We start from the raw sequence: 25,762 nt of genomic DNA, 5'->3' as shown, positions 1-25,762 counted from the left end.
TTTTTATTTCAGTCCTTAATATATTGTGCAATTACATTTTTCCAACCATATGTTAGTCATTTCCTGCTGTCATCGCCCCAGAATAAGTCATAAAAATCTCACATATTGCCCCTCTTTAACCACACACTCTCTCCTGGGTCTTTGGCACGAAAAAGCCCCCTGACAGCTTCAGGTTTTTTAATTGGCTGCTCGGTATCAGGGCTGCTGTGGGACAGTGGGAGTGTGACGTGGAGGCAGAGGCAGTGATTGGAGGGCAGACTGGAATTATAAGGGGAGGGTGAATCGGACTGAAGCTTCCCAAACAGCAGCCGGCCTCAGATGTGGCACCGCAGGACGTGCGCAAGTCAGTGGAGTCGGTCAGTCAGTCCTTCAACATGCGTCCAACAAGACTCACGACTCGGCAGTGACAAGTGTCTCCAAAGTGGCGAGTGTTTATCCGTTTGTGCGCAAAGAGCGAAAACGAGGACTGCATATTTTTCCTGCGTATTTTTCTGTCCTCCACTGGGAGCCAAATAACAAGCGGACCTGAGCGTGTCTGGAGGATTTTTTATTATTATTTATTTAAAGGGGAATATTTTGGTCCACCGACATGGAGTACACGTCATCCCCGAAACCACAGCTCTCTTCGCGGGCGAACGCTTTCTCCATAGCCGCCCTCATGTCCAGCGGGAAGCCCAATAAGGACAAAGAGACGGAGGAGAACACCATCAAGCCTCTCGGTAAGGTCGGACTGAGAAATAAAATACTGAACTTTAATTTGAGTTTAAATCAGGCGAATTAGTGCATGTAAGATTAGAGTTGTTGATGTTGCTTTACGCAGAAGTCCTGAGAGTTAATGAAGGATTTAAGTGAGGAGACAGCAGGGCCACTGAGGCGGCAGAGGAGAAAAGAAGAGATACAAGTGGAGAAAACAAACAAACAAACAAACAAAAAGGCAAAACAGTGAATTAGAATGAACTGTTTAATGACATGGAGGTAAAAAAAAATGAACGGACAAGGATTTGTCATGTTTACAAGTAAATAAACAAGTTGAAAAAAACGTAACACCCAAAATATCCCACAAATACATTTAAAATAGCACCTTACAGTTACCAGTGCAAAAAATGAACTATTAGTATTTTAAGCATTAAGCAATTTTTTATTATTTAAACATGAAATAGAATTGTCTAGTATTTCAAAATTTATGCTTTTACAAAGTGGACCATCTAATTTCTACATAAAATAAATGATAACACGTGATTTCACTGGTTTTAGGAGCAGGTGTTATTTTATTTTATTTTATTTTATTTTATTCTATGTCATATAAAGAAATAATGTGTCATTATAAGCAACATCAATCCATGCAGCATGGGTAACTGAGTTTCTATATTTAAAAAACAGAATGAAGCACTGGCAGAACGGTCAGTTATTAATGTATTTATTCTGTTTTTATTTTGATATTTTGAGTGAAATCGTAAGACGAGTTTATTCACCTTTAAGAAAAAATATGTTTTATAGATTTTAATGTAAATTTACAGGGCTAAAATGCAATCCCCTTTTGTTTTTCTTCACCATGGAGAGTTTTTTATCCTACATAATCGAATAATAATAATGACAACAATTAAAATATATGAATTAAAAGAAACAAGTGAGACTGTAAAGTAAACTGTATTTCACTTTATATTCCTTGATGTCACAGAGCAGCTGGTGTCACTGTCACAATAACTGTAAAACAACATGAAAATCATCCTCACGCTTCTCTTAATTTCTCTGTTTCCGCGCATCGAAGAACAATTCGTGGAGAAGTCCTCCTGCAACCAGCAGTCTCTGGCTGACCTGTCCTCCCTGGACGGGCACGGGGACTTCAGCGGGAGCGCGCCCGCGGTGTGCACGGAGCCGCTCATCCCCACCAATCCCGGCATCCCTAGCGAGGAGATGGCGAAGATCTCGTGCAGCTTGGAGACCAAAGAGCTGTGGGACAAATTTCACGAGCTCGGCACCGAGATGATCATCACCAAATCTGGAAGGTAAATGGACCACTGTCTATTTTATTTTGTTTATCTTTATTTTTTATTTTTTGGCATACAGTCACATGGGCTACAAGATTAGATAACAACAAAACCAGTGATAATAACAATAATAATAAGAACAACAATGATAATAATAATAATAATAATAATAATAATAATAATAATAATAATAAATAACGTGGTAAATTAGATAAATACGATTATTGGAATTATTGGATTATAATGTAAGGATATCATAAGCCTATTATGATACTATTGATGTGCACTTAAATAAATAAATAATTTAAATTAAAATCAGTAGTTCAATAGTGAAATAATACAGCCAAAACCAGATTAAAATGAAACCAGTTTCTACGTATTCCACAGTAATATGATGAGATTATTTTTCGTAAATTTATAGACGCTGTACTTCTGTTCAACGTGGCCTTTACGTGTAAAGGCAAAATAGAAAACCCGGACAGTAGCTGCACTCAGGAGAACAAGGACACGCAGTTTGAGAAACATGGAGGGGTTTTTTTTTGTTTTTTTTTTTGCAAACTATTAAAAATATTTTTAGAGTATTACGTCTGATATTATTTTAATTGGCTCATATATTTAGACCTTAATCTGAATAATTCTAAACCAACCAGATAAAAATCTCTATTTCCCCACCAGAATTTTTCACCTGCGAGGCTCTGAAATGACACTTAAGAATTAAAATACAGCGGATTCAGTAACAGGATGAAAAAAATGTGGAAAAATTTAAGAAACAATTTTGACAGACGTAATGTAGGCATATATTATAGTTAAGATTCACAAGTATATTTTTGCAGCAGGCGCATGCCTTAAAATTATTAATATACATACAACACTACTGATTTGATTTTGCTATAAAACAACATGATCATCTTGAAGGTACACAGTTTAAATTTATTTTATTTTATTTACATTTTTGTGTTGTACAGTCCCAAACAAGATGACCTCAGAACAATAGAACAATAAACATAACCTGCACTTCTCTATCAGGAGGATGTTCCCCACCATCCGGGTCTCTTTCTCCGGAGTGGACCAGGACTCCAAGTACATCGTGTTGATGGACATCGTCCCAGTGGATAATAAGCGGTACCGGTACGCCTACCACCGCTCCTCCTGGCTGGTGGCCGGCAAGGCCGACCCTCCTCTGCCCGCCAGGTACACACACTCACTCTGTTCAGTGCTTAGAGCACCTGAACGCAACGCACTCAGTAAATCATCAATAAGAGACAAGGGGGAAAAAAAAGTTTAAGAAAGCCATTTTTAACGACCAATATTTTTTCATAATAAACAAACACTGGAAAAACTCTTCATTCACGGAGCTAAATTATAAGGAAACTGAACAAAAAAGACATTTAAACTTTAAACGTTTGTGTCTTTTATTATTTTTGTATGAAGTTTGTAATTTACGTCTGATAATTTCCCCTGAATGTTTGTTTTAAAAAAAAAGCTTAAGAAGGCTCGTTTAAACATCGCGGTCTTACAGGTGGCATAAAGACATATTTGTAACAGAAATCGTGTGATATAAACGAGGCTAACATTCTATCTTATTTTTTGTTTAAGATTAATTTAGTCAAGAAGTCTGACTTCATGGGTGAAAAGCTTCATGTGAATATACATTTTCTGAGCTGAAATAGGCTACACGGATTATTTTTATGTAAGGGTCGAGGCTGATTGTGAAAGGACCTCAGTGATTCTGCGGCGCCTGTATTTTGTTTATGTTACCTGACAGACACTCTATTCATCGGCTAGATTATCTCTCTTTCCCCGGGTGTTGGTGTTATTAATGTGTAGTGATGACAAACACCTTCACCTCAGTAACCGCTGTGAAAATGTGATAGGCTAAGTCTTTATTCTTTTGTTTCTTTCTTCTCCTTCTTTTCTTTTTTAAAAAATAAAATTCATCAACATCTCCTGAAGAAAAACTAGACTAGCCGCGCGAGGCCGCCTCCTTAGTGAAGACCGATGAAATAATTTAATCTTTCCCAGGAAGCATCTGGGAACATTCATGCCATGCTGATTGACGTTATGAAGATGTCAATTCAAACAACAGACCAGCTGAAGCATTTTTTTTTAAATGTTGTTAGTCACTAAATGTCATGCATCCAGGCAGTGACATGGAGTCACGTCTCTTGCTTCCGAGAATTTGCGTTTTCTGTTTAAATCTACAGTTTAAAAGGTTTTATGCAGCCTGCTGATCCCAGTGGCCTATTTCAGACTCAAAACGGTACACCCAAATTTATTTAGCCCAAGAATAATAAGTAGGCCTAAACTTATAAATCTCTAGATCTCCATCATGGGTTTCTGTTGGGAAATATACTCCCTTTTTCTGTCTGGGTTGGGTCATATTAAAGGACATGACCTCAGAATTTCGATAATTCTGGTTAAGGCCCTTTATGCACTTTTATCAAGTCCCAGGACAAACAGAAATTTACAGATACGGAATCAAATCGAAAAAAAAACTTTGGGGCTTTTATAAGCATTTTGTTGATAGGACAGGTGTAGATTGACAGGAAATGGGACTCATGCAGCAAAGGGCCGCAGGCTGTAATCGAACCCACGCCGCACCCACCGAGCCACCAGGGCGCCTGAAAAAAAAAAATTAAATCAGAAATCTATCAAATTAAAGTTGGGCAATGACATGTTTTAGTTAAAATGCTTAGTCAGAAAATTGTTGACTTTTAAATAAATTTATCTTGTTTTTTTTTCTTGCTCTAATATTCAGGCGCCCTCTCAAACACCTTTAAAAATCCTGTACCTTTATTTAAACCAACTGTTATTTTAGAGGCAGGTTGCTAGCGCTGTTCGCAGCTGTACGTTGATTGGGTATCGAAAGTTCGCTTCGAACGCCGCTCAGCCAATCACAGTCGAGGATGTGATCCGCTGTTCTTCTTCTCCTGCAGGTTGTACGTCCACCCGGACTCACCGTTCACCGGGGAGCAGCTCACGAAGCAAATGGTTTCCTTCGAGAAAGTCAAACTGACGAACAACGAACTGGACCAACACGGACATGTGAGCACTTGTTACTTTACTCTTCTTTTATGTCGAGTAAATACAAAAAAAACACGACGCGTATTATATTAAGGCCTCTTACTACCACACAAAACACGATGACAACACTTTAAGCAAGCATCGATAACCGTCAGACAAACAGCTTATAAAACTGTGTAAAATAACTAGCCAAATTTTAAAATTGTGTGTAGGACTTTGTCTGCTTGTCAAATTAAATTAAAGTTTAAATTTTAAGCTTTAAGACTGGGCATCGACCAAAACGCACGTAAAAAAAAAAAAAGTAATGCAGAATTTCTATGAGAAATCTTCAGGTCAGGTTTAAAGGACGGTGTGACACTATAATTACACACCTGACAAGAGCAAATTGCTCTTTTAATCCTCCTTTCACTGAAGGCTTCATGCAGGCACAAGCAGGCAACACAAAAACATATCACAACCGAAAAAAAAACATTTAACGTTTATCCATTAATTTGCCAAGACACAGCCTGGGAAACAAGGTAATTATTATCGTAAAGGGTGTGTGTGTGTGTGTGTGTTACACCTTTTTTTAGAAGTCCAAAAATAGCATCCTGGCATTATTTATATGGAAGTAACCAAAACATACAGTAGCCTATGAGCAGATTAAATAAAAGCAACAATGCTCTATGTCCTTTTACTTTTTTATTTTTTCATTTTCTCTTTCATTTTTTAAAAAAAATTATCATAATTTTATTATGTTTTGTTTTATTGTATTTTATTTTTGTTTTAATTGATAATAATTCCAAGTAAATGTACCGGAGTTTGTAAAACAGATAGGCTACAATGGCTGCTTCTTTTAGAAAAAAAGGAAATCACAGCTGTATTTATACAAAATAGAGATCATGGTCAGGTCACGACCGTCCATCTGTATTTTAATCAGGGATTTAGCTTTTCTTTCCTCATTAAATGAATACTGGAATTTTCATTATAATTATTATAGTATTCCCAATTATATGATGAGCAGATAATCATTGTTTTTTTTTGTTGTTGTTGTTTGTTTTGCTTTTGTTTGTGTTTTTTTATGTTTGTGTAATAATCAGTGCTGCTGAAGCCTTGAAATTTGGATTCAATTGATGATATTTACTATTATCTTCATCATACAGCTCCTGTTAGTCAAAAATTAAATCTTTAAAATAATGGTTTTGCCGAGATGTACTATATAAATGAATGAGTAATTATGACCCAAATATGTACCTGCACATTTTAAAATATAGGTAACCTGAGAGTAATACAAAATAGCCTACATTTTTACTGTATCCAAAATAAAATAAATACACATACAATGTCCTAAATGTGCAATATCATTCAGAAAAAAATCTTTATTAAAGGAGAGATGCTGTCCTTAATATTAAGATTACTATTTGTATAATAAAAATTGAATATTTTTCATTTTAACCCATTCACAGAAATGAAAGTAATGTCATGCATCCTTCTGTGTCAAATATGTTGTTGAATATAATTTATACACCTTTACGGCTCACACTGTCATCATACCAAGTTAAAACACAAACTTCTGCCCACACACATTACATCTGTATTTGACTTGATATTTAGCATTGTGAGTCAGCAGTGAAGAAAGATAGATATAAAGTGTTTCCTGGGCTGCAGCCAGACAGGAGCGATTGTGGAGGGAAACTCTCACCTGGAGCTGCTGCAGTGTTAACAACTTTATCTGTTCACACGTCTGTCTCCCCCATTCACCCCGTTCATCTCTCCGTCTCTTTACTCTTCGTCTCTCTGCACTGCACCTCTGTTGTTCTTTTTTTCACCTCTCCTTTTTACCCCCCTCCCTCTATGTTATCCATACCGTCCCTTTCCATCAGGACAGTATGTCAGTTGGATATGCTGGATATTTGTTTGGATATTTTCCATTTCAAAATATATGCAAAGCTGCACAAAGTCAGGAACAATGAACAGACATTGAGGCATTACGACATGCTCAGTTTCTAATTGACCTGTTTCACAAATGTGTCTATGTTACATTGTAGATTATTTTTGTAATTTTTAATTCAATTAAATTTTCAGATTTTTTTTTATTTGCTGCAAATACAAATACAAAATATCAGGAATAGAATGATTCAATCCTGGACCTTGTAAAAGTGTCTAAGCAAATTGAGGACAGTCTCAACAAAAGGTCCATTTATTAGCTGTTCTGGAGCTTTCAGTCATATCACATGAGCTTCATCACTGTTGCAGCAGTTGTCACTGAACTGTTGGTGTTAAAGTTAACAGTGTATCACAGCATTTTAAGGACCTCTCACCCATTTTGGCTTAAAAGGCTGAAGTTTTAAATCTATACAATAACAGCAAAAATATGTCCAGCAGTTAACATGAATTATTTCATAAATTATGTGGAAAACACTTTGGAGTAAAATTTGATTTTGCAGCTGTGAAAATTAGTCCAGCAGACCAGAACTGACCCTGATCCTGATATATTTACTCTGCTTAGACTGTGTGTCATTTCAGTGTGGTGGTGATGGGCTGCAACTAACTCTATCGATTAATTTGCTTATTATTTTCTCTATTAATGGTTTAGTCAAGAATAAAAAAAAAAAAAAAAAAAAGACAAAATCTCATCACATTGTCCCAAAGCCCAAGGTGACACCCTCTTCATTTATTATCAAATGACAAAGACAAGCAGAAAATCTTTACACTTAAATCCAGCAAATGTTTGACATTAGATGGCAATAGGGCTGCAACTAATAATTATTTTCATTGTCACTTTATCTGGCTATTATTGTCTTGATAGTCTTCTTAATAGAGTAGTTGTTTGGTCTATAAAATGTCAGAAAATGGTGAAAATGCCGTTTCCCAAAGCTGAAGCTTACGTTCTTAAATGTCTTGTCTTGCCCACAACTCAACAATATTCAGTTAACTGTCATACAGGAGTGCAGAAAAAAAAAGAAAATATTCAGATTTAAGAAGATGCAATCAAAGAATTTGGGGATTAGGGCCGCACAATATGACAAAAAACAAGTCATAGTGCAATTATTTTGACTGAAGTTGCGATTGTGATATGATTAGTGGAAATGATCAGTTTTGCAATTACAATTTTCATGTTCACTAAATAAAAAAAAAAAAAAAAATTACGATGATGTGATATTTATTGAGGTCTGTACCAAACAAACATGTTTGTTTTTTTTCTGCTGGAGATAAAGATTTTTAAGCCAGGTCATGATATGCAGCACTACAATACCTGATTATAATACTGTTTTCTCACACATTTTTCCTTTTTCAAAAAATTATGATTTTGTTCTCGCTCTGTGATTTGGATATTGCAATTGGCCATATTGTGATTTTATTGCAATTGCGATTAATTCTGCAGCCCTAATAGGCATTAATAGTCATTGATTGCTGCAGCTGATTTTCTTTCAGTTGATTAACAAATTAATTGAGTAATCATTGCAGCTCTACTGTCCTTGACAGTTGGACTGTTTTCTGATCTGACTGATTGTCATCTTGTCTTCTGCAGATCATCCTCAACTCCATGCACAAGTACCAGCCGCGGGTCCACATCATCAAGAAGAAGGACCACACCGCCTCGCTGCTCAACCTCAAGTCTGAGGAGTTTCGCACCTTCGTCTTCGTTGAGACCGTCTTCACCGCCGTCACGGCCTATCAGAACCAGCTGGTGAGTGATTGGTGGCTGATGCAGGCCAATAAGTATTATAGGCCGTTTGTCTTCCTGTTTGGATTATCTGCCAAACTCTGCTGTTGGTTTCCATGAGGCTTTAAAACAATAAAATGGATATGAGCTCCATTTAGTAGCTGCTCTGGTGCTTTTGATTGTATCAGCAGATGGAGTTTGCCCAGTTGACATGGATGTGTAGACGTTCGGATGTCCTTTTGTTTTTTTTCCAGAACACTTTAAGGACTTCTTGTCCATGTCAGCTCAAAAGTTGAGAGTGAAAGTTGATTGTTGACCTGAGGAAGATCGGGTGATATGTTTGCGAAAGCTCCAGAATGACATGAAATTACATTTGTTACTGAACAGCACAGCAACAGCACAGCACAAAACACAATGATAAAATAAAATCACCATAAAACTCAATGACGAGAACCAGATCATTCATGACTGATCCCCCTCTAAGACTGTTTGGACTTGAGTTTAAAATGATTGAGTTCTGAGGGAGAGGAGTTCCACGTATTGATCATCTGAACAATGAAAGATGACTGTTCAAATGAAGACTTAGAAAAGGGCAACTTAGAGTTCCTTATAGACTAGACATGTCACAACACCAAAAACTCAAGGTACAATCATACCACGATTAAAAGTCCATATGATATTTATCATAACGGTAAAATGAATGCAAAAAAATGATGACTTGAAAGAAAGTCCTTAATTAAATAGTAAATCTGATGTGTGTAGTCTCATTTGTTCATACAAAATTAGTTTTTCCTTTCAAGTTAAAGTGGATTAATTTAATTAAATTAAGTTAAATTAAAGTATCCAGCTCTGACTTAAGAATGTGCAAAAAAATGGCATGAATTGTCTTTGGCAATGAATACTTTAATTATGCATGTTTTTACTCTACTAGCATGCTGGGAAAATATATTTTAAAAGATCAAACTGACCTTGTAATGGGCCAGTTTTTTTATTAAATGTAGACATGACCTCCATCAGATGAAAAATCAAACAGAGTTGACAAAATGTTCATTTTTTTCATTTCACAGCACTGTCGTAGTGAGTAGCCATTTTATTTTTTAAAGTTGCTCAGACTTCTCTTAATGCTCGTCAAAATACACATTATAAAACCATAATTCTTATTTAGCTTTGATTTAGAAGGGCTATGGAGCTGATATGTTATGGTTTAGACACATCTGATAGTAATATTATTAAGCAAATTTGTCAAGAAATACAAAGTCTACCAGTGCTTGACTAGTTTTCCAGCCTTTTTTAAACCAGGAAGTGAGACCATGGTTTAGCTAACCCTTTTTATGCCTGATTATTATTAAACCATGTTTTTGCAAAAATCTGACAGAGTTGACAGAGACGTGGGACACAATTTTAAAGGCCCAAGATTTTCATAAAATGCAATTTTAAAGCAAAGATGATTATAATAGCACCTTTGTATACCTTTGATATCAGTTAGTATGGTTAGTTTTAGATTTTTAATGCTTTTGGCAAATTTTTGAAATGTCTAAAGTTGTGAATTTTGTCTGGGATATGGTTGTTTTCTGAAGCTTTTAAACTTAATACCTTTGAAACAGTATCTCGTGAGAAATAAGCTGTGTCTGATTTTATCTACAGCTGTTATTTCAGTGTGTCAGATACATATTTAAAAAACATTTAGGTGTTGGATTTAATTGCCAAAGAGCTTAGATGAGACCAGAGCCTGCAGACTTGATCGGGACATCCCTACTAATAAATATAAGTAGCTTTAAAACCTGAGCTCTGCTGTGTTTGTAGTGTTGCAGTAACATGACAGAGACGAGAGCCGAGCTGCAGGAAGCAGCATGTCGAGACAGACTGACTGACTGACTGTAGGAGGGAGAGAGGACAAAATAAAAAAATGGAGGAACATTTACACTCTTCTTCTCTCTCCCGCTGTTGTGTCTCAGATCACCAAACTGAAGATCGACAGCAACCCGTTTGCCAAAGGTTTCCGGGACTCGTCGCGGCTGACAGACATGGAGAGGTACAGGGGATTCTGGGTCCTGCACTGTTTGTTTACCGTCGATAAGTTACACAAGAAGGGAGTGTGTGTGTGTGTGTGTGTGTGTGTGTGTGTGTGTGTGTGTGTGTGTGTGTGTGTGTGTGTGTGTGTGTGGATATCCTGCTATCCTCTCATTAGTAAATACAGACAGTGTTTATTTCTCCCTGTTTGTGTCAGAATGTAACAGATAATTTAAGAAGCTTTATCATCTGTCATTCTGGCGTCTTGTTGTATTTCAGTGTTTGTATCTTATGCTTTTCTTCTTTCATCATTTTCTCTTCAGTATTTCCCTCTTTTATTCTCTTCTTGTCACTGTCGTCTTTCCATCTTTCCTTGTCTTTCTTGTTCTGCTCTTCCAGCTTGTCTTTCCTTATAATCTTGCTCTTTGTCTCTCCTTTCTTCAATCTGTTTTTTTTTTATTTTTAATCTTTTCATTTTTCTGGGTTTTTGTTTCTTATCATCCCCTCTTTCCTTTTTATATTTCTGTTCTTCCTTTGTGTACTTTGTGTTGTTCCTTTCTTCTTTTTTGTTTTTGACTTGGCTATTCTTGCTGTTTTGTTCTCTGCCATTTTTTTTCTTTCCCCACCTTCCCTTCCTTTCTTTTTTCCTTATCGTTTCTTCTGTTGTTCCCTTTCTGCCTTGCTATCTTTCCTGTTTTTTAATATCTTTCTTTATCTTAATCTTTCTGTTCTTTCACATCTCGTGTTCTTTTCTTTATTTATTTCATCTCTTGTCCTTCTTTTTGTCTTTCTGTTTTCTCAGCATTTCTTCTTTGTCATTCTGTCGTAATTGTCTTTCTATCGTTCTTTTTTCTTTCTTTCATTCTATACTTACCTCCTTGTCCTTTTTTATCCTTTCCTTCTTGTCTTCCTTGTCTATTTTTTTCTTTTCTTGTATTTTTTGTCCTACCTCACCTTGTTTTATGTTTTTTCTTTGATTTAATTGTCCTTGTCTTTCAGTGCATATTCCTTTCTGTTTTTACTCTTTCCCTCTTATCTTTCTTTGTTTTCTCTTTTATTCTCTTCCCTTTTTTTCCTTTCCTTAGTCTTTTCTTTAGTCTTAACAACTTCTCATTTTCTCTTCTTTGCTAATTTGCTTTCCTTCTTTCTTCCTTTTTTCTTCTTTTTTGTTTATTTATTTTCCTTTACACTGTAGTTTAATAATCATTAGGCCAACATTTTATGCTTGTTGTTTCATGTAATGTTCCATTATGTGCATGAGACAGATGCAACATACACTCTCTCTCTCTGTCTCACACACACACACACACACACACACACACACACACACACACACACACACACACACACACATGCATACACATTTACAGTAATCCTGACCATCCAAAGGATTTTTATGGATGCTGCCAAAACACACACTTCTCGTAATTCCTGATTCCGGCACTACGGCCAAAATCAGCTGACAAAATCAAACCATCTGCCCATTTCCCTCAATCAAACATCCTGAACCAGAGAAACACAGCCAGACACCCCCATCCTCCTCCTCCTCGTCCTCCTCCTCTTCTTCTTCTTCTTCTCTGTCTCTTTCTTTTTGAGGGCTGTGAATTAGACCTGATCAATTGATCTTCGGGGAGCTGCAGAAATCACATTAGTCTGGAGTCGGCCACTGCACTAAAACACACTGTAATTCAATTGGCTGCAGTGACTGATTGAAACCAGCATGCCCCGCCCCTCCCCTCGCCTCTCTCCCTGTCCTGCCCGTGCATTGTGGGAGTTCGCAGTGGCCTCTGTGCCGGAGGGGCCCGGCGCTGATAAAAACACACACATTTGTACTCCTCTGCTGACAGATATTGCACTTTCCTAACCTAATTGGAGGGACGGGGGCTGCGGAGGGGGGGTCTGCTAATGTGGACGCATGGCTCTCATGATGCAGACCACTTGCCTGTCCACCCACACACACACACACACACACACACACACACACACACACACACACACACACACACACACACGCTCACTACCTCCCCCAACAATTTGTGTCACTGTGTTTGAGAAGTGCGATCTGACAAGACTCAAATGAGCTAATGCACTTTGTGGGATAGTGAACATACACACACACACAAACAAACACACACACCCCAGAATCCACATGCACAGTTTACACAAACAGACAGGACAACTACACACACAGTGGACACTCACATTTTCAGACATGTAAACAAAAATACTATATGAATGTAAATAAATATGTGAACAGTGACATAGTTAGTAAATGGAATGAAATACTGGTGTTACACTGAAATCTGTGACCGAGAGCTGCAGCTAACGATTATTTTCAGTCGGTTGATTCATTGATTATTTTCTAGATGTTGAGCAGTGTTTCTCAATGTCCAAGATGACATCCTCAAATATCTTGTTTTGCCCACAACCCAAAAATATTCAGTTTACTGTCAAAGAGGAGCAAAGAAAACTGAAAATATTCACATTTAAGAAACTGGAATTCGAAAATTCAATTGCTTGTTTTTTCTCAAAAACAAGCAATTGTCCAAATCGATTAATTGATTATCGAAATAGTTGGCGATGAATCATAAATTAACAGTCAATTAATCGATTAATTGCTGCAGCTCTACTGTGAGCCATTAGATTTTTTTTTATGTTTTGACTGAAAAAAAGATTAAAATGTGGACCAGTTATTAATGCATGAGATTTCATCTCTGTCGCACTACTGGACCCTTTAAAAATTCAAGCCAATGTAATGTGTTTAAAGCAAAATTTAAATATTTTATGTTGATTTACCCCCATAGAGACTCCATGAGTTAAAACATGTTGGTTAATCCACGAATAAAGGTTTTATATTCATAATCAAAGTGCCTCAGATTTTACTGGAGTCACAATCAGTAACATAGATTTCTCGTATTCTGGCCACGTCACTTATCATCACTACTAATATGACCCAATACAACACGTCTTTTTTCTTCATTTTAATTATATTTTGGAGAATATAAATTATGAAATTGTGCTTAAATTTATGGATATAAGATTTTTCAACACAAAAAGGGAGTCACATGTTTTGTCAGCAGCTACTAAAAATATGTGACTATATTTGTAAAAATTCTATTTTATTTGTTATTTGTACTATTAAATAAAAAGTAAAATATATGATAGAAGTCACAGAATTTGACAAGACACAGATTTCAGTGTAACACTGCAAGTAAAAGCTTTTTTACTTTTAATGTTTAGTGTTTATTTTGGTTGAAGATGATGAAGATTTATATCCATGTGGAATTATTTTGCTTATTCCACAATTGAACTGTTATGAAAAAAGACAAACTAAGACTCATTCTGTTTTATATTGGCGTGAGGTTACAATAAATAAATATGTCAAATGGAACAAAAAGAGATTTATTTTGGGGCTCTCTCTTCGGCTTTTGCTGCAGGGAAAGTGTTGAGAATCTGATCCACAAGCACTCGTACGCCCGGTCGCCGATCCGAACCTACGCCGGCGACGAGGAGAACCTGAGCGAGGACGGACACTCCGCACACGCCAGAGGTGAGCGGCTGTCACACCCACAACTCATCATGTCAGTTCAGATAGAGGAAAAAAAGAACAAAATACAAACTTAGGCAAAAATGATTTACAGATCAGATTCATTATTGAATAAGGACATTAGATCTGTGTAGAATTTGTTCTCCTTTTAACTTTAAGTGCATCGTGAACGTTTGAATTATGTATGTTGATATGCAGAACAAAAATAATGCAGCAGTCAATAGCATTCATTTTATAAAATAGAATAAAGAATAAAATAATTAAACTTATAATATCACAGCAGGTATCATCACAGTCTGGTAGGGTATTGAGACATTTTTTTTATTGCGATATTGCAATATTTAATAGATTGTTATGTCCTTTGCACAATTCTAGTAATTGTAGAGTTATTCTGATACTATATTTTCAGATGGTTTTCCCTCTCACTCTTAAAATGTTTCAGTAGTGATATGAAATACAGGTCAACATTTTTGACATAAAGATTCATAATTTAAAAGGAAAACACAAAATAAATGTATTTTTCTTTCTTTCTTTTTAAAAACAACAATGGAAAAATGTGCAAAAATCATTTTAGTGTCATTTTCATAAATTAATCAGGTTCAGGACAGACACCTTCCAATTTAAAGTACTATTATATATATTAGACTTATTTAAAATATTTTGGATTTCAGTAGATAATAAAAAGATCATCTAAGATTTGCGCACTTGAATGCTTTTTAAAATTTTTGTGCTTATGGGACAGCAGTTTTCATCAGTTTAGTGAAATGGTCCATTCATGTCCATGTCATGTGTCCTGCAGGCTCGGCGTTCACCGCCTCAGACAACCTCTCCCTGAGCTCCTGGGTCACCACCACTTCGGGCTTCTCGGGCTTCCAGCACCCACAGTCCCTGTCGGCCATGGGCACCGGCACCGCCTCCTTGCCCCACCCCATCCAGGGCTCCCTGCCCCCCTACAGCCGGCTGGGCATGCCGCTGACGCCCACCGCTCTGGCTGGAACCATGCAGGGCAGCGGACCGTCCTTCCCTTCCTTCCACATGCCTCGCTACCACCATTACTTCCAGCAGGGGCCCTACGCCGCCATCCAGGGACTGCGCCACTCCTCCACGGTCATGACGCCCTTCGTATGACTCCGTCCTGAGGAGGAGACGTCCCGTCCTCGCTCTGATGCTCATCCCCAATCCAGTGCAACCAGTTATTCCTCCACTCATCACTCCTCATCCCGTTTCTATCTCTCCCCCCTGGTCTTTGTAAATAGTTCACCTGCAGAGTGAGGAGAAGAGGATGTGGCGTACTGATCCAGAAAATCCAGAAAAGAAGGACTGTGGTGCCTCAACAGGACCTGCGGACACATCATCGGGTGCTGTGGTCTCTATGAACACTTTAGTGACTATGTACAAACACTTGCAACCTCAATACGAACTATAAAACCTGATGCAAGACGAGAAAAGGAGCATGTTTGGTCTTGGCCCTTGAAGAACAGAAAGTGGATCCTCAAATCCTCAACGTAAAACTCATTTTAACGACATTTAGAAGATCCTGTCTCCCTCTGAAGGTTTAACGGCTACAGGGTCTCGGCCGGTTGTTGTGTGACCCTTCAATAATGCAGCCTAAAATTATATCATTTGGAGAGACTCGTCTGATGTGACAGTATGTCAGACTGCTGAGGCTGTGAACATTTCACCACGGCGGCGGAGCGGCCTCTCTTTCCTCTGTTTTCTAGAAAGCCAGCCATATGTACAGTTCAAACTCCACGCTCTATTGAAAATAATGTCAAAAACAGATGTTAAAATGCATTGTACAAAGATGAAAATGCAACATTTACTCGTAGGAAAATTCTCACTGTAGGGTGCAAAAAAAAAAAAAAAAATCATAGGACGCATGCTGACCGCAGTAGACAAACACGCTGGGTAAACTTTATGTGGAATAATATGGGACGAATAAGCTGACTGAAGATGGCAGTTGGAGTCTTTCTGCATACTTTAGCGGTCCGGTCACACCAGCACTTTTACTGTAAAATCGGTTCATTTCAAAAGAATCTGTGGACAGTAAATTCACATAAATTGTTTGCCTGAGGTTAAACTCTTGGCAAACTGTTACATTCAAATTCCTGCCTTTGACCAACAGCTGGACTCTGCTTGTCTTTACTAGAGGAAGCTACCGTACTTGTTACCTGTGTTGCTCCACACACCTTTTGTTGGTCTGTCCCCAGCTGAAGCTGTCCCAGAAATATCACAGTTTCACAGTTCACAGTGAAAGTGTCAGTGGGGAGTAAATCTGTCCAGTACAGAGCAGAGACTGTAAAGGACAAGTGGACGTGACGTCAGCCGTTTTGAGGCCTTGACTTTGGCATTATGGCCATCTACACTTGTCACCTAATCCCACCCTGTTGTCCTGTGATTGGCTGCTACTACTGAGCTGTGATTGGCTAGTTCTTGTTGCCTGTACGATTTGTCTGTGTGATTGCCAAAGAGCCTTTCTAATGTTGTGAAAAGATCTATTTTAACCATAAACCTTTTTTTTTTAGTAAACCTAAGTACTTTTATTCCTAACCCTACCCAAGTAGTTTTCTTGCCTAGACAAGTATTTTTTGAGCCTAACCCTGACCAAACTATGACTGAAAACTGAAAATAATAAGTCTAAAAAGCTTCACACGAGACACAAAGACCAGTCTCCTGGGTGAAAGCCCTGTTTTTTATCCATTCATTTCCCACAACCGCCTTGCTTAACTTCTCCCAAGTGCCAGTTTGTACTTGCGCTCACAGCCAATCAGACCACAGTAGTAGTAGCCAATCACAGCACAGTAGCGTGGACTGTGGCAGAACAGTTTTAGGGAAAACAAAACATAACGCTGGCCATCCTGGTCTTTGGGAGGCAGAAATGATCATGTTTGGATAATATTTGGACCATGGTAGCAACTAATCAATCACAAAGTAGCCACACATATCATGCTTTATTGTCTATTTTACTCTAAATGGGACCATTAGTTACAAAATTAACATAATGCTCTGTTTAAGAACACTTGAAAGTAATGATTGAGACCATAAACAGTTTACAGAGCTAATAAATAAAGTGAAAAGTAGGGTCATTTCTCTATATGTCCTTTTCTCTCATACAGTCTTTGAGGGTTATTGTGATTAACTAGCGCCATCAGTTCACCTGCTACAGTATTTCATTTACTAGCCCTGTGAGTCCTTATTGGTCACCAAGCCTCTAAGACCTGCAGCTGAATTTCACTGTGTCACTTTTCTGGTGTGACCGGGCCTTAACTGAGAGGGATTCAACCACAAAATGAGTCCAAATCATCAGTTTTAGTCATATTTCACTTCACTTTGTGAAACTGGACCGAAGTGTAGGCGTCACGGATCTGTTCCCACTGGTCTGAGAGAAACAAACTTTTATGTCACGACATACAGAAACATTTGGAGCGGCTGTGTGATTTCATTTTCAATGGAAAAACACAGCAGCGTCTGCAGAAACAACAGGTTTGTCTCCACAGGCTTTTCAGTTGCCGTCTGTTGACTGCAGCCTGTTAGCAGCAGGTGTTAGCAGGTGTAACTGAGCCGATTCATGGCTGCATCAGAGCACGTCGACGGGACATCCACACCTGGAAATAATGACTCTCTGCTGTCTCGTTTAAAACACGCAGGGAGGAGGAAGCTGCTGGAGTCGAGCCTGTAACGGTGCAGGTGCATAAAAACTGGCAGCTCACTGGTTGAGTAATCAGTGATTTATTTAAAAAACAAATATGAAGAAATAAAAGGTGCACAGGTAAGATTGTGCTGCCTGGAGTGACGGAAAATACTGTTGTTTTGAAATGCATTTAATCATGAAGATTCATTCTCAGTTCCTCAGAGGAAAAACTCTCCATCTTATCAAATCACTGCCTGTAACTGAGTCCTAAAAACAAGAACAAGACTGATCTATCGGACAAGATGAGTTTATTGCCATAAGCCGGCCAATAAGTAACAACAGAAATGCAAAAATATATTTCAGATCTTTCATAAACAGTGCACAGTTTGCCCTACAGAGAGAAGCTTATTGATTTTCAGTTAAATCTCATTTTATAGTGCAGATCTTGTTTTATAATAATAATTAGTGGAAATTTACTGATACAAGTTGGATTCTTCTGGAAGTAACTTAAAATAATCCTACCACAGCAGAAAATAGGACTTTTAAGGACACAATAATTGACAAAAATGACTTTTTGCAGTGAGGCTGCCACGTTTTATGCACAAAATCCAAAGAAACACAGTCGAGTATTTTGACATCTTGCACCATGAAAGCAGCATTTGGACACGTTGTGTTGATTCAGGTGTGCGTAAAGGATGAGGAAGACACTTAACGTATAAAAGCAATTCATGAGTTGGTCACGCAAACACTGTAGATGTCTCAGTTTGAAGCTTGTTGCAGTGAAACACGGACATCAGTCTGTCCTGTTCTGACCCCTTGCATATCATTAACATGCAAGCAGTTCATTTTATCTCATCTGTTTATTGAGAAAAGTCAAAAAATCTTGTACTCTCTTTTTTCTTTGCTGTGGAAATCAAATCTTTGTCCTTTACCTTGTGTGAAAGGTGTGTACAAATGAACTGAATGTTGATTTCCATCTGTGTAAATGTAAAACACTATTTTTTTTCTTTTGAACCATACGCACAGTCCCAACTTACCACTGAAAATAATCTCTTTTTAAAAAATGTTTTTTCTTTTGTATGCCATAATATGAATATGACACCGAACGAGATTGTGTTTTGATGATTTTTAAGTGCAATATATTTATTTTGCTCTCTGGAAATAATGTGTAATGTACTATGCCGCATTTAAAAAAAATAGTTATTTGTAAACCTTGAAAAATATATATCACCACCCAAACTCTTTCTTTTTTTTTTCACTGACTGACATGTACACTTTTCTCTCTCAATGAATCACAGATTGTCAGAAAATAAATTAAATCATGAAATCATTTTAAAAACCAAACTGAAATAGACATTTATTCAGATTTTTGTAGCCCTGGAAATATTCAGTGAGCCCGTTCAGTGGTAGCAGATATTGATTGATATTTTCCACTTACATCTTTATTATTTCTTTTAATATTTTGGGGGCTTTTCCCGCCTTTATAACATCGAGACAGCTGGAGGTAGACAGGGAAGGGGGTAAAGAGAAACAGTACAAGAGGCACATGTTCAACCAAGTGAGCTACAGGGCTCCCCTTATCTATAATATTTATTCATTATTTCCCCATGTAAGAATTTATGAGGTCATTCAAAGAGCTCTGCATTTTCTTTTCATTTTCTTTTTAATTTTATTTGGTAAAATATTACATTTTAAAAGGCCACAACAGAAGTAAGATGCCCGGACATTCAGTGTTGCATAGAAAGACGACAAAAACACAGACAGTATCCTTTCTTCTGTTTCTCAAAGCTTCATCGTGATTGTGTCAGAAATAAATCCTACAGCACCACCTGGTGGTCAAGATGCCTTAAATTGCACTGAATTAGCACCATCATTTGAATTTAAAGTTAAACATCCAGATGTTTTGGGGTCGTCAGATGCACCATAAGTCTGAGTAATAACTGAGTAAACACACTTTTACAGCTGCAAAACATTAGAATTAACAGATTCATTAATTTCTCGGACCTGCAGAGAATCCTGAAGACAGTATAGAGTCATGGGTTTTCAATTGAGTGTACGTCTCTCTAGTCAAAAAAAAAAAAAAAAAAAAAAAAAATTAATAAATTGTTCTGCCATAATCCATATCAGATGAGGTTGTGAATTGTTATGAAAAAGTGGTGTCTTTTAAGTCAATATTAATTGTTATTTAATTGTGAAATAACATTTTTTGCCCTTAAATATTGAAGTGAAAAGGCAAAAATCTGTGACAGACTTTTAAAAGTATAAAAACACAGTGTTGAGGTTGATCAGTCAGATTTGGAACCATTTCTTAAAACTCAACACTTCACCCCGAAATTCAGATTTATTTGGTGTGAGCTGCAGAGTTTTGGAGATATCGGCTGTAGAGATGTCTGCCTTCTCTCAAATATAAAGGAAATCAACACCACAAGTCGTGTGTTGCTTCAAGCACCCATAAAATACATCTGAAAAATTCAAAAAGAAAAATTCCCTTTCTAAAAAATCATGACCCAGTTACTCAAGATAATTCACAGATCTGGTTGTGAGCAGTTTTGTGTAAAAACTACTTTCTTTCTATTAAAAAGAAAGTAGTTCCGGTAGATTCTGCTGCAGAAAGAAAGTAGTCCCTACATGAAACTGCTCAATACAAGGTGTGTGGATTATTTTGAGCAACTGGATCGTGATTTTTGGAAAGAGACGCTAGTTTTAAATTTTTCAAATGTACTTTTTGGTGCTTGGAGCAACGCAGGACTTGTGGCATTCAGTCCCATTTACATTTGACAGACATCTCTATGGCCAATATCTCCAAAACTCTGTAACTCTGAACAAAATAGTATAGATGGATAAATAGCACTACAGGCGAGAGGAAAAAGCTGTATTTTTGATTTTGGGGTGAACTCTCCCTTTAAGAAACTCTTTAAGAAACTGTGAGATTCTTTGTTCAGAGCAGCACGTTGTACTTCATACAAATCTTCATAATATAATAAGTGATCACCAAGTTTTGAGCTTTTTCATCTGAGTTTAATCTGCAGGACAACAGGCCTCAATTTCCCTCTAAAGAGGAGGTGTTCATGTGAGCGTGATCACAGAAGACATTCATTCTTAAATGACAGCGCTGCCGTCAGCAATCACCGTCAATCACACGGACAAAACAGTATTAAAAAGAGAAGTACTTCCATCAGCACTAAAAAAAATCCTCCTGGTCTGCAGCACATCCCAGCCTCACAAACTTATCTTAACATAATATAAACATAATTTAATTTAAGTTGGAAAAAGTAATATTTTAAGGCTGTGCACCATGACAAAGTTTGACAGTGTCTGAGAGCGGAGAGGGACATTGGAGAGTTCTGGGAGATGAATGAACGTGTCGTTGGTTACGGAAGCAGAGAAAAACCATGTGTTTGTAATAATTTTGTATTATTCTGTTATCGCAAGATCATGAGTGAATTATTTTGTTATTGCTTTAGTTTTCTTGCGAAATATTCAACACATTATCTTGAGAAAATTACCAGTTGTTTTCCAAGATGACAAGATAATTACACTTATAAATATATAAGAAAATATAGAATAACACCTGATTTATTCTTATTTGACTGAAGATGTCTTCTGCAAAAAAGTATGAAAAGGTTAAGAGTCTGTGATGTCAAAAATAAGAAAATGAATGATGGATTAAATTAGAAGTATTGGACCAAAAACATGCACTCAGCAACTGTTAAATTATTAAAACCAACTCTGAGGTCATGTATCATAACGCTCTGTAAGCCTAATAGACCTGAGGCTGAAATGCATAAAAAGTATCTTCAAATGGGAACACTGAAATGTCGTAGATTTACATTTTAGGCATCTTGCCGAGGCTTTTATGAGTGTAACAGAAGAATATGAGCGAAAACGTTACTGGCAAGCAGAAGCAGCTGATGGTGACATTTGAATGGGTCAAAAAAAATGTTCATTCATCACTAAAGATAAAATAAAACAATGTCAGAAATGAAATCAGCTCAAAATAATGTTCATATAAGCCTGGTTAGTGTAATGAAACTGAAAAAACACACCCATATCTGCACTATTGAGTCCAGCAGACAAAGTGCACACACGCATATATATATAAACACACACACACACACGCAGTCTATCACCAGAAGCATCACCCGCCACCGCAGACGAACTGACGGATCGATGGCTGGACGTTAGTCACCGTTTCACCAGGAAGAAGGCCCCACTTCTGCCCTGATAAGAATCGGTTACATCCTTCGAAAATAAATAAATAAACAAATAAATAACATCCAGTGTGGCTCTGATTGGATTAAAGGGAGAGGGGAAGGGCAAGACGAGCCACCGTGAGGTATGGCCTAACAAATTGGAGCTAACAGTCGGGCCAGAGAGTCCATTTTGGGGCATAATTTACACAGTGAGGAGCATGAGCGGAATCTAATGTCATTTCCATCAATTTTGCATTTTGGCCCTTTTTTCCTTCCCTCTGGCTTTTAGCGGTCATTTGAATCGTCTGGCGGAGGACAGCCACCGAGCATTACAATGTCGGAGACGACATTTAGCACGGCAGCAGAGTGAGAGGTGGTTCTTTATGGCGTGGTGACTGGCTGCAGAATGACAGCGTGCATCCATTGCTGCACCATCTCGCAAATGGCTAACAATATGCTAATAGGGTAAGAGCACAGGATCGCCCCAGACAACCCAACTTAATGGATGTTTTATCTGCAGGTCGAGAGTCTCATCAGCCGCAATCTCTCCTGACAAGACGTGCCAAGTCAAATTTAGCGATAAAGCTCTTTTAACAAACAGGCCACAGAGTGCTGCGGGGAGGACAAAGGACACAAACACACACAAGAGTTTGTGGTGAAATGTGAAACCTGTTGCCAAACAATAGAAAATCGTTTCAGAGGAAATACACCTTGAGAGCAAAGTTGTCTGAGGACAAACGGAGACGACAGGACTTCCTGACAGACATCAAACTGATTTCACTCTCTGCCAACAAAGTACAAAATGTTTCTATGAGACTAAATGCAGTCTGGCATTAAAGCAGCTGCAGTGGTTTCAGGATGACCTCCGATATAAATGATCTGCCACAACATTAAAACCACCAACAGGTGCAGTAAATAACACTGATCATCTCGTTACGATGGCACCTGAAAGGGGCGGGGGATATAAGGCAGCAACTAAACAGACGGTTCTTCATGTTGATGTGCTGGATGATTGCGTGAGTTGCTGAGTTTTGGAGATATTGGTCGTATAGATGTCTGCCTTCCCTCCAGTATAATGGAACTAGATGGCACACAGTTTGTGGTGCTCAAAGCACCAAAAAGATACATTTGAAAAACTCAACAACAATGTCTCGTTCCAGAAAGCATGACATGTTTCATCAAGATGAACCACAGACCTTGTTGTGAGCAGTTTCACATGGGAACTACTTTCTTTCTAATAGATAGAAAGTAGTTCCAGGAGATTCTACCATAGAAAAAAAAAGAAGGTGTGTTTGTGTCCACCTGTTCATTCATGCACCTTTTAGCTTTTAGTTTTTGGTCTGCGTCACTGATATAAATAAAAGATGGATGACACTTGTCCACTTCTGCCCACTGCACGAAACTGGAGCCAAAATATCCCGGATACTAGAGCCATGTTTTCACGATCAGTCCTGAGCAGAACTCTGCTATCAATCATGGCATGAAATAACATCAAATAAATAATTAAAACACTTGATCAAACATCAGCATTGTAAGAACTACCTAGAAGAACAGAACCCACCTTTCACCATTTACGTTACACATGATCAGTTGATCCATTGTTAAAAACTTTGATTAGAGCATCTTTAAATAGAAATTTTAATAAATTACATTTTGTTGTAATGGAGACTTTTAGAGTTCTATTGCTTGATTTATTTAAGTAAAAGGGTTTGATGATTCTGAACAGATTATACTCAAAGCTCCATGCACTACAACTCTTACTAAAATGTTGCATTTGAACACTAAGCTTGAGAATCAATTGAATCACAAGGTAATCACGTTAATCATGACATGTCTTGTATGTGTTTTTGACCAGCCAGCCAAAAGATGCAAGTCGTCCTTTCAGTGTCAGACACAGCCAAGGAAATCCACTTTACGTGTTATATAATATTGCCTCTGACACATGCCTGAGTCTATATTAGAGTCTTACAGACAGTACCTAGGGCTGAAAAAGTATTTCTACTTCTTCTGTAGGTTTCTGGGCTTTAAATCATTGTTCAGTTTTGGGTTAAACCCCAAACCCAGCCCAATTCGTTTTGGACTAAAGATCCTCTGACTTGTGTAAAATCCACCTTCTGAAACTGAACTTGATAATAAAACATCATTCAAATAATTTTTTTAAAAATCTCCTCAATTATTTTGTCTTTTTATTGCCTCACTTTAGTCTAAACAGAGCCTTTTACTGCACATGCTCAGTCAGGGTGCTTTTACTGAAAGCAGGTGCGACAGTGCATCACCATCCCGTCCTTACAGGTGTCACACACTTTATCTGTCATCCCCATCTTCTCTCTGCGTACCTAATAAACTCAGTCTATCTCTGTGGCATGTGTCCAGCCCAACTGCTGCCTCTCCAAAGACAACAAGTCCTGATAGCAGGGAAACAGGAGGGAGCCGGCTGCATAACAAGGACTTATTATGATGATGAAATGTCCTACAAGACCCCAAACACCCTCTTAAAGAAATCTCTCCCTCCGATAAGGGGAGTCTAACCTCAGAGCTGTGGGGGAGAGAGATGAGGGTGTGTGTGTGTGGTGGGGGGATCCTAACCTGATTGGATCGGCGGCTCGGAGGGGGCGCGCGTAACGAAATCAAATGGCCGTCAAGCCGCTGTCATGCATAATTAATTGGGCCTTCTACGACCAACTACACAAAAATCCATGGTCATTTGATTAGGGGGTTTTGGAGGACTCTCTGAAGTGCATCGCTGTCTGAGCTGCTTCCCTGCTCACCTCTCTATCTGTGAGGAGAGTGTCACACTGTGCATGTTTAACATCCAACATCCAACAGGGACGAAATCCAAACTTTCATGAAGGGTCTTTTAAAGCTCAAGGGCAGTCCGGTGTTAGAGCTGCTTCATAAAGTCTGTGCATCAGAGTTGTACTCCCAGAATGTGTTGTTTTGCTGAAGGTCAGTGCAAACTACAGCTACAAACACCAACGGTTCTCAGCAGGTGAAGTCAATGAAACACCCTCCCTCCCTCTCTATCCACCACTGAGCTGCCTCTCAGCCAAGATGATGTTTACCGTCTCTCCATTATAATGGGACTAAAAGGTACTCTAAGCACAAAAGAACACATCTGAAAAATTCAAAACCTGTGCCTCTTTCCAAAAATCATGACCCTATAACTCAAGATAATCCACACACTTTGTTCCATGTAGGAACTACTTAATTTCTGCAGTAGAACTACTGTCTTTTCTACCAGAAAGAAAATAGTTCCTACATGAAACTGCTCACAACAAAGTCTGTGGATTATTTTGAGTGAACTGGTCATGACTTTTTTTCTCACCAAAAAAAAAAATGGATAAATGGATAAATAGTAGTAGAAGCCAGGGGAAAATATGTATTTTTATTTTGGAGGTGAACTGTTTGTCCCTTAAACAAAATATTTCCCTGAACTGAGGGGTTAATTTTGGAGCGCTAAGTGTTTAGAATGAGGCAAAAATCTGCCATGTGCACTACATTACCCTGAGGCTCTGTTGTCTGAATGAGACGGTAACTGTGCATCGCCTCACACAGAGTCAATCGCAGCCCGTCGCACAATCACTGCCTCCGTTCTTACTCATCAAAACAAAAGCCCCACATCCACACACTGTGTCACTGTCTTACTGGCTGTGATTGGCTGCTCTCAAATGAAAAACAAGGTTTGCTGTTGGTTTATTGAATAGCAAAGTTATCGTACTTGTA

The 25,762-nt window shown here is 38.0% G+C and overlaps 1 protein-coding gene across 1 annotated transcript; it reads left to right on the top strand.

Annotated features, from left to right (window-relative positions):
• Window positions 1-313: 313 nt before the first annotated feature.
• tbx20 (T-box transcription factor 20) lies at window positions 314-19,190 on the top strand. Its single transcript, XM_084727538.1, has 8 exons — window positions 314-719; window positions 1,769-2,006; window positions 3,015-3,179; window positions 4,925-5,033; window positions 8,524-8,682; window positions 10,614-10,690; window positions 14,106-14,218; window positions 15,015-19,190. Exons 1-8 carry the CDS (start codon window positions 590-592, stop codon window positions 15,341-15,343), a joined length of 1,320 nt encoding a protein of 439 aa, XP_084583664.1. The 5' UTR covers window positions 314-589; the 3' UTR covers window positions 15,344-19,190.
• The last annotated feature ends 6,572 nt before the right edge of the window (window positions 19,191-25,762 follow it).

This window comes from Lutjanus erythropterus, chromosome 9 (genome assembly GCF_056507025.1).
Source record: "Lutjanus erythropterus isolate fLutEry1 chromosome 9, fLutEry1.hap2, whole genome shotgun sequence".
NCBI lineage: Eukaryota > Metazoa > Chordata > Actinopteri > Lutjaniformes > Lutjanidae > Lutjanus > Lutjanus erythropterus.
The sequence above is the reverse complement of the archived record's forward strand: the minus strand, read 5'-3'. Positions and strand labels throughout refer to the sequence as shown.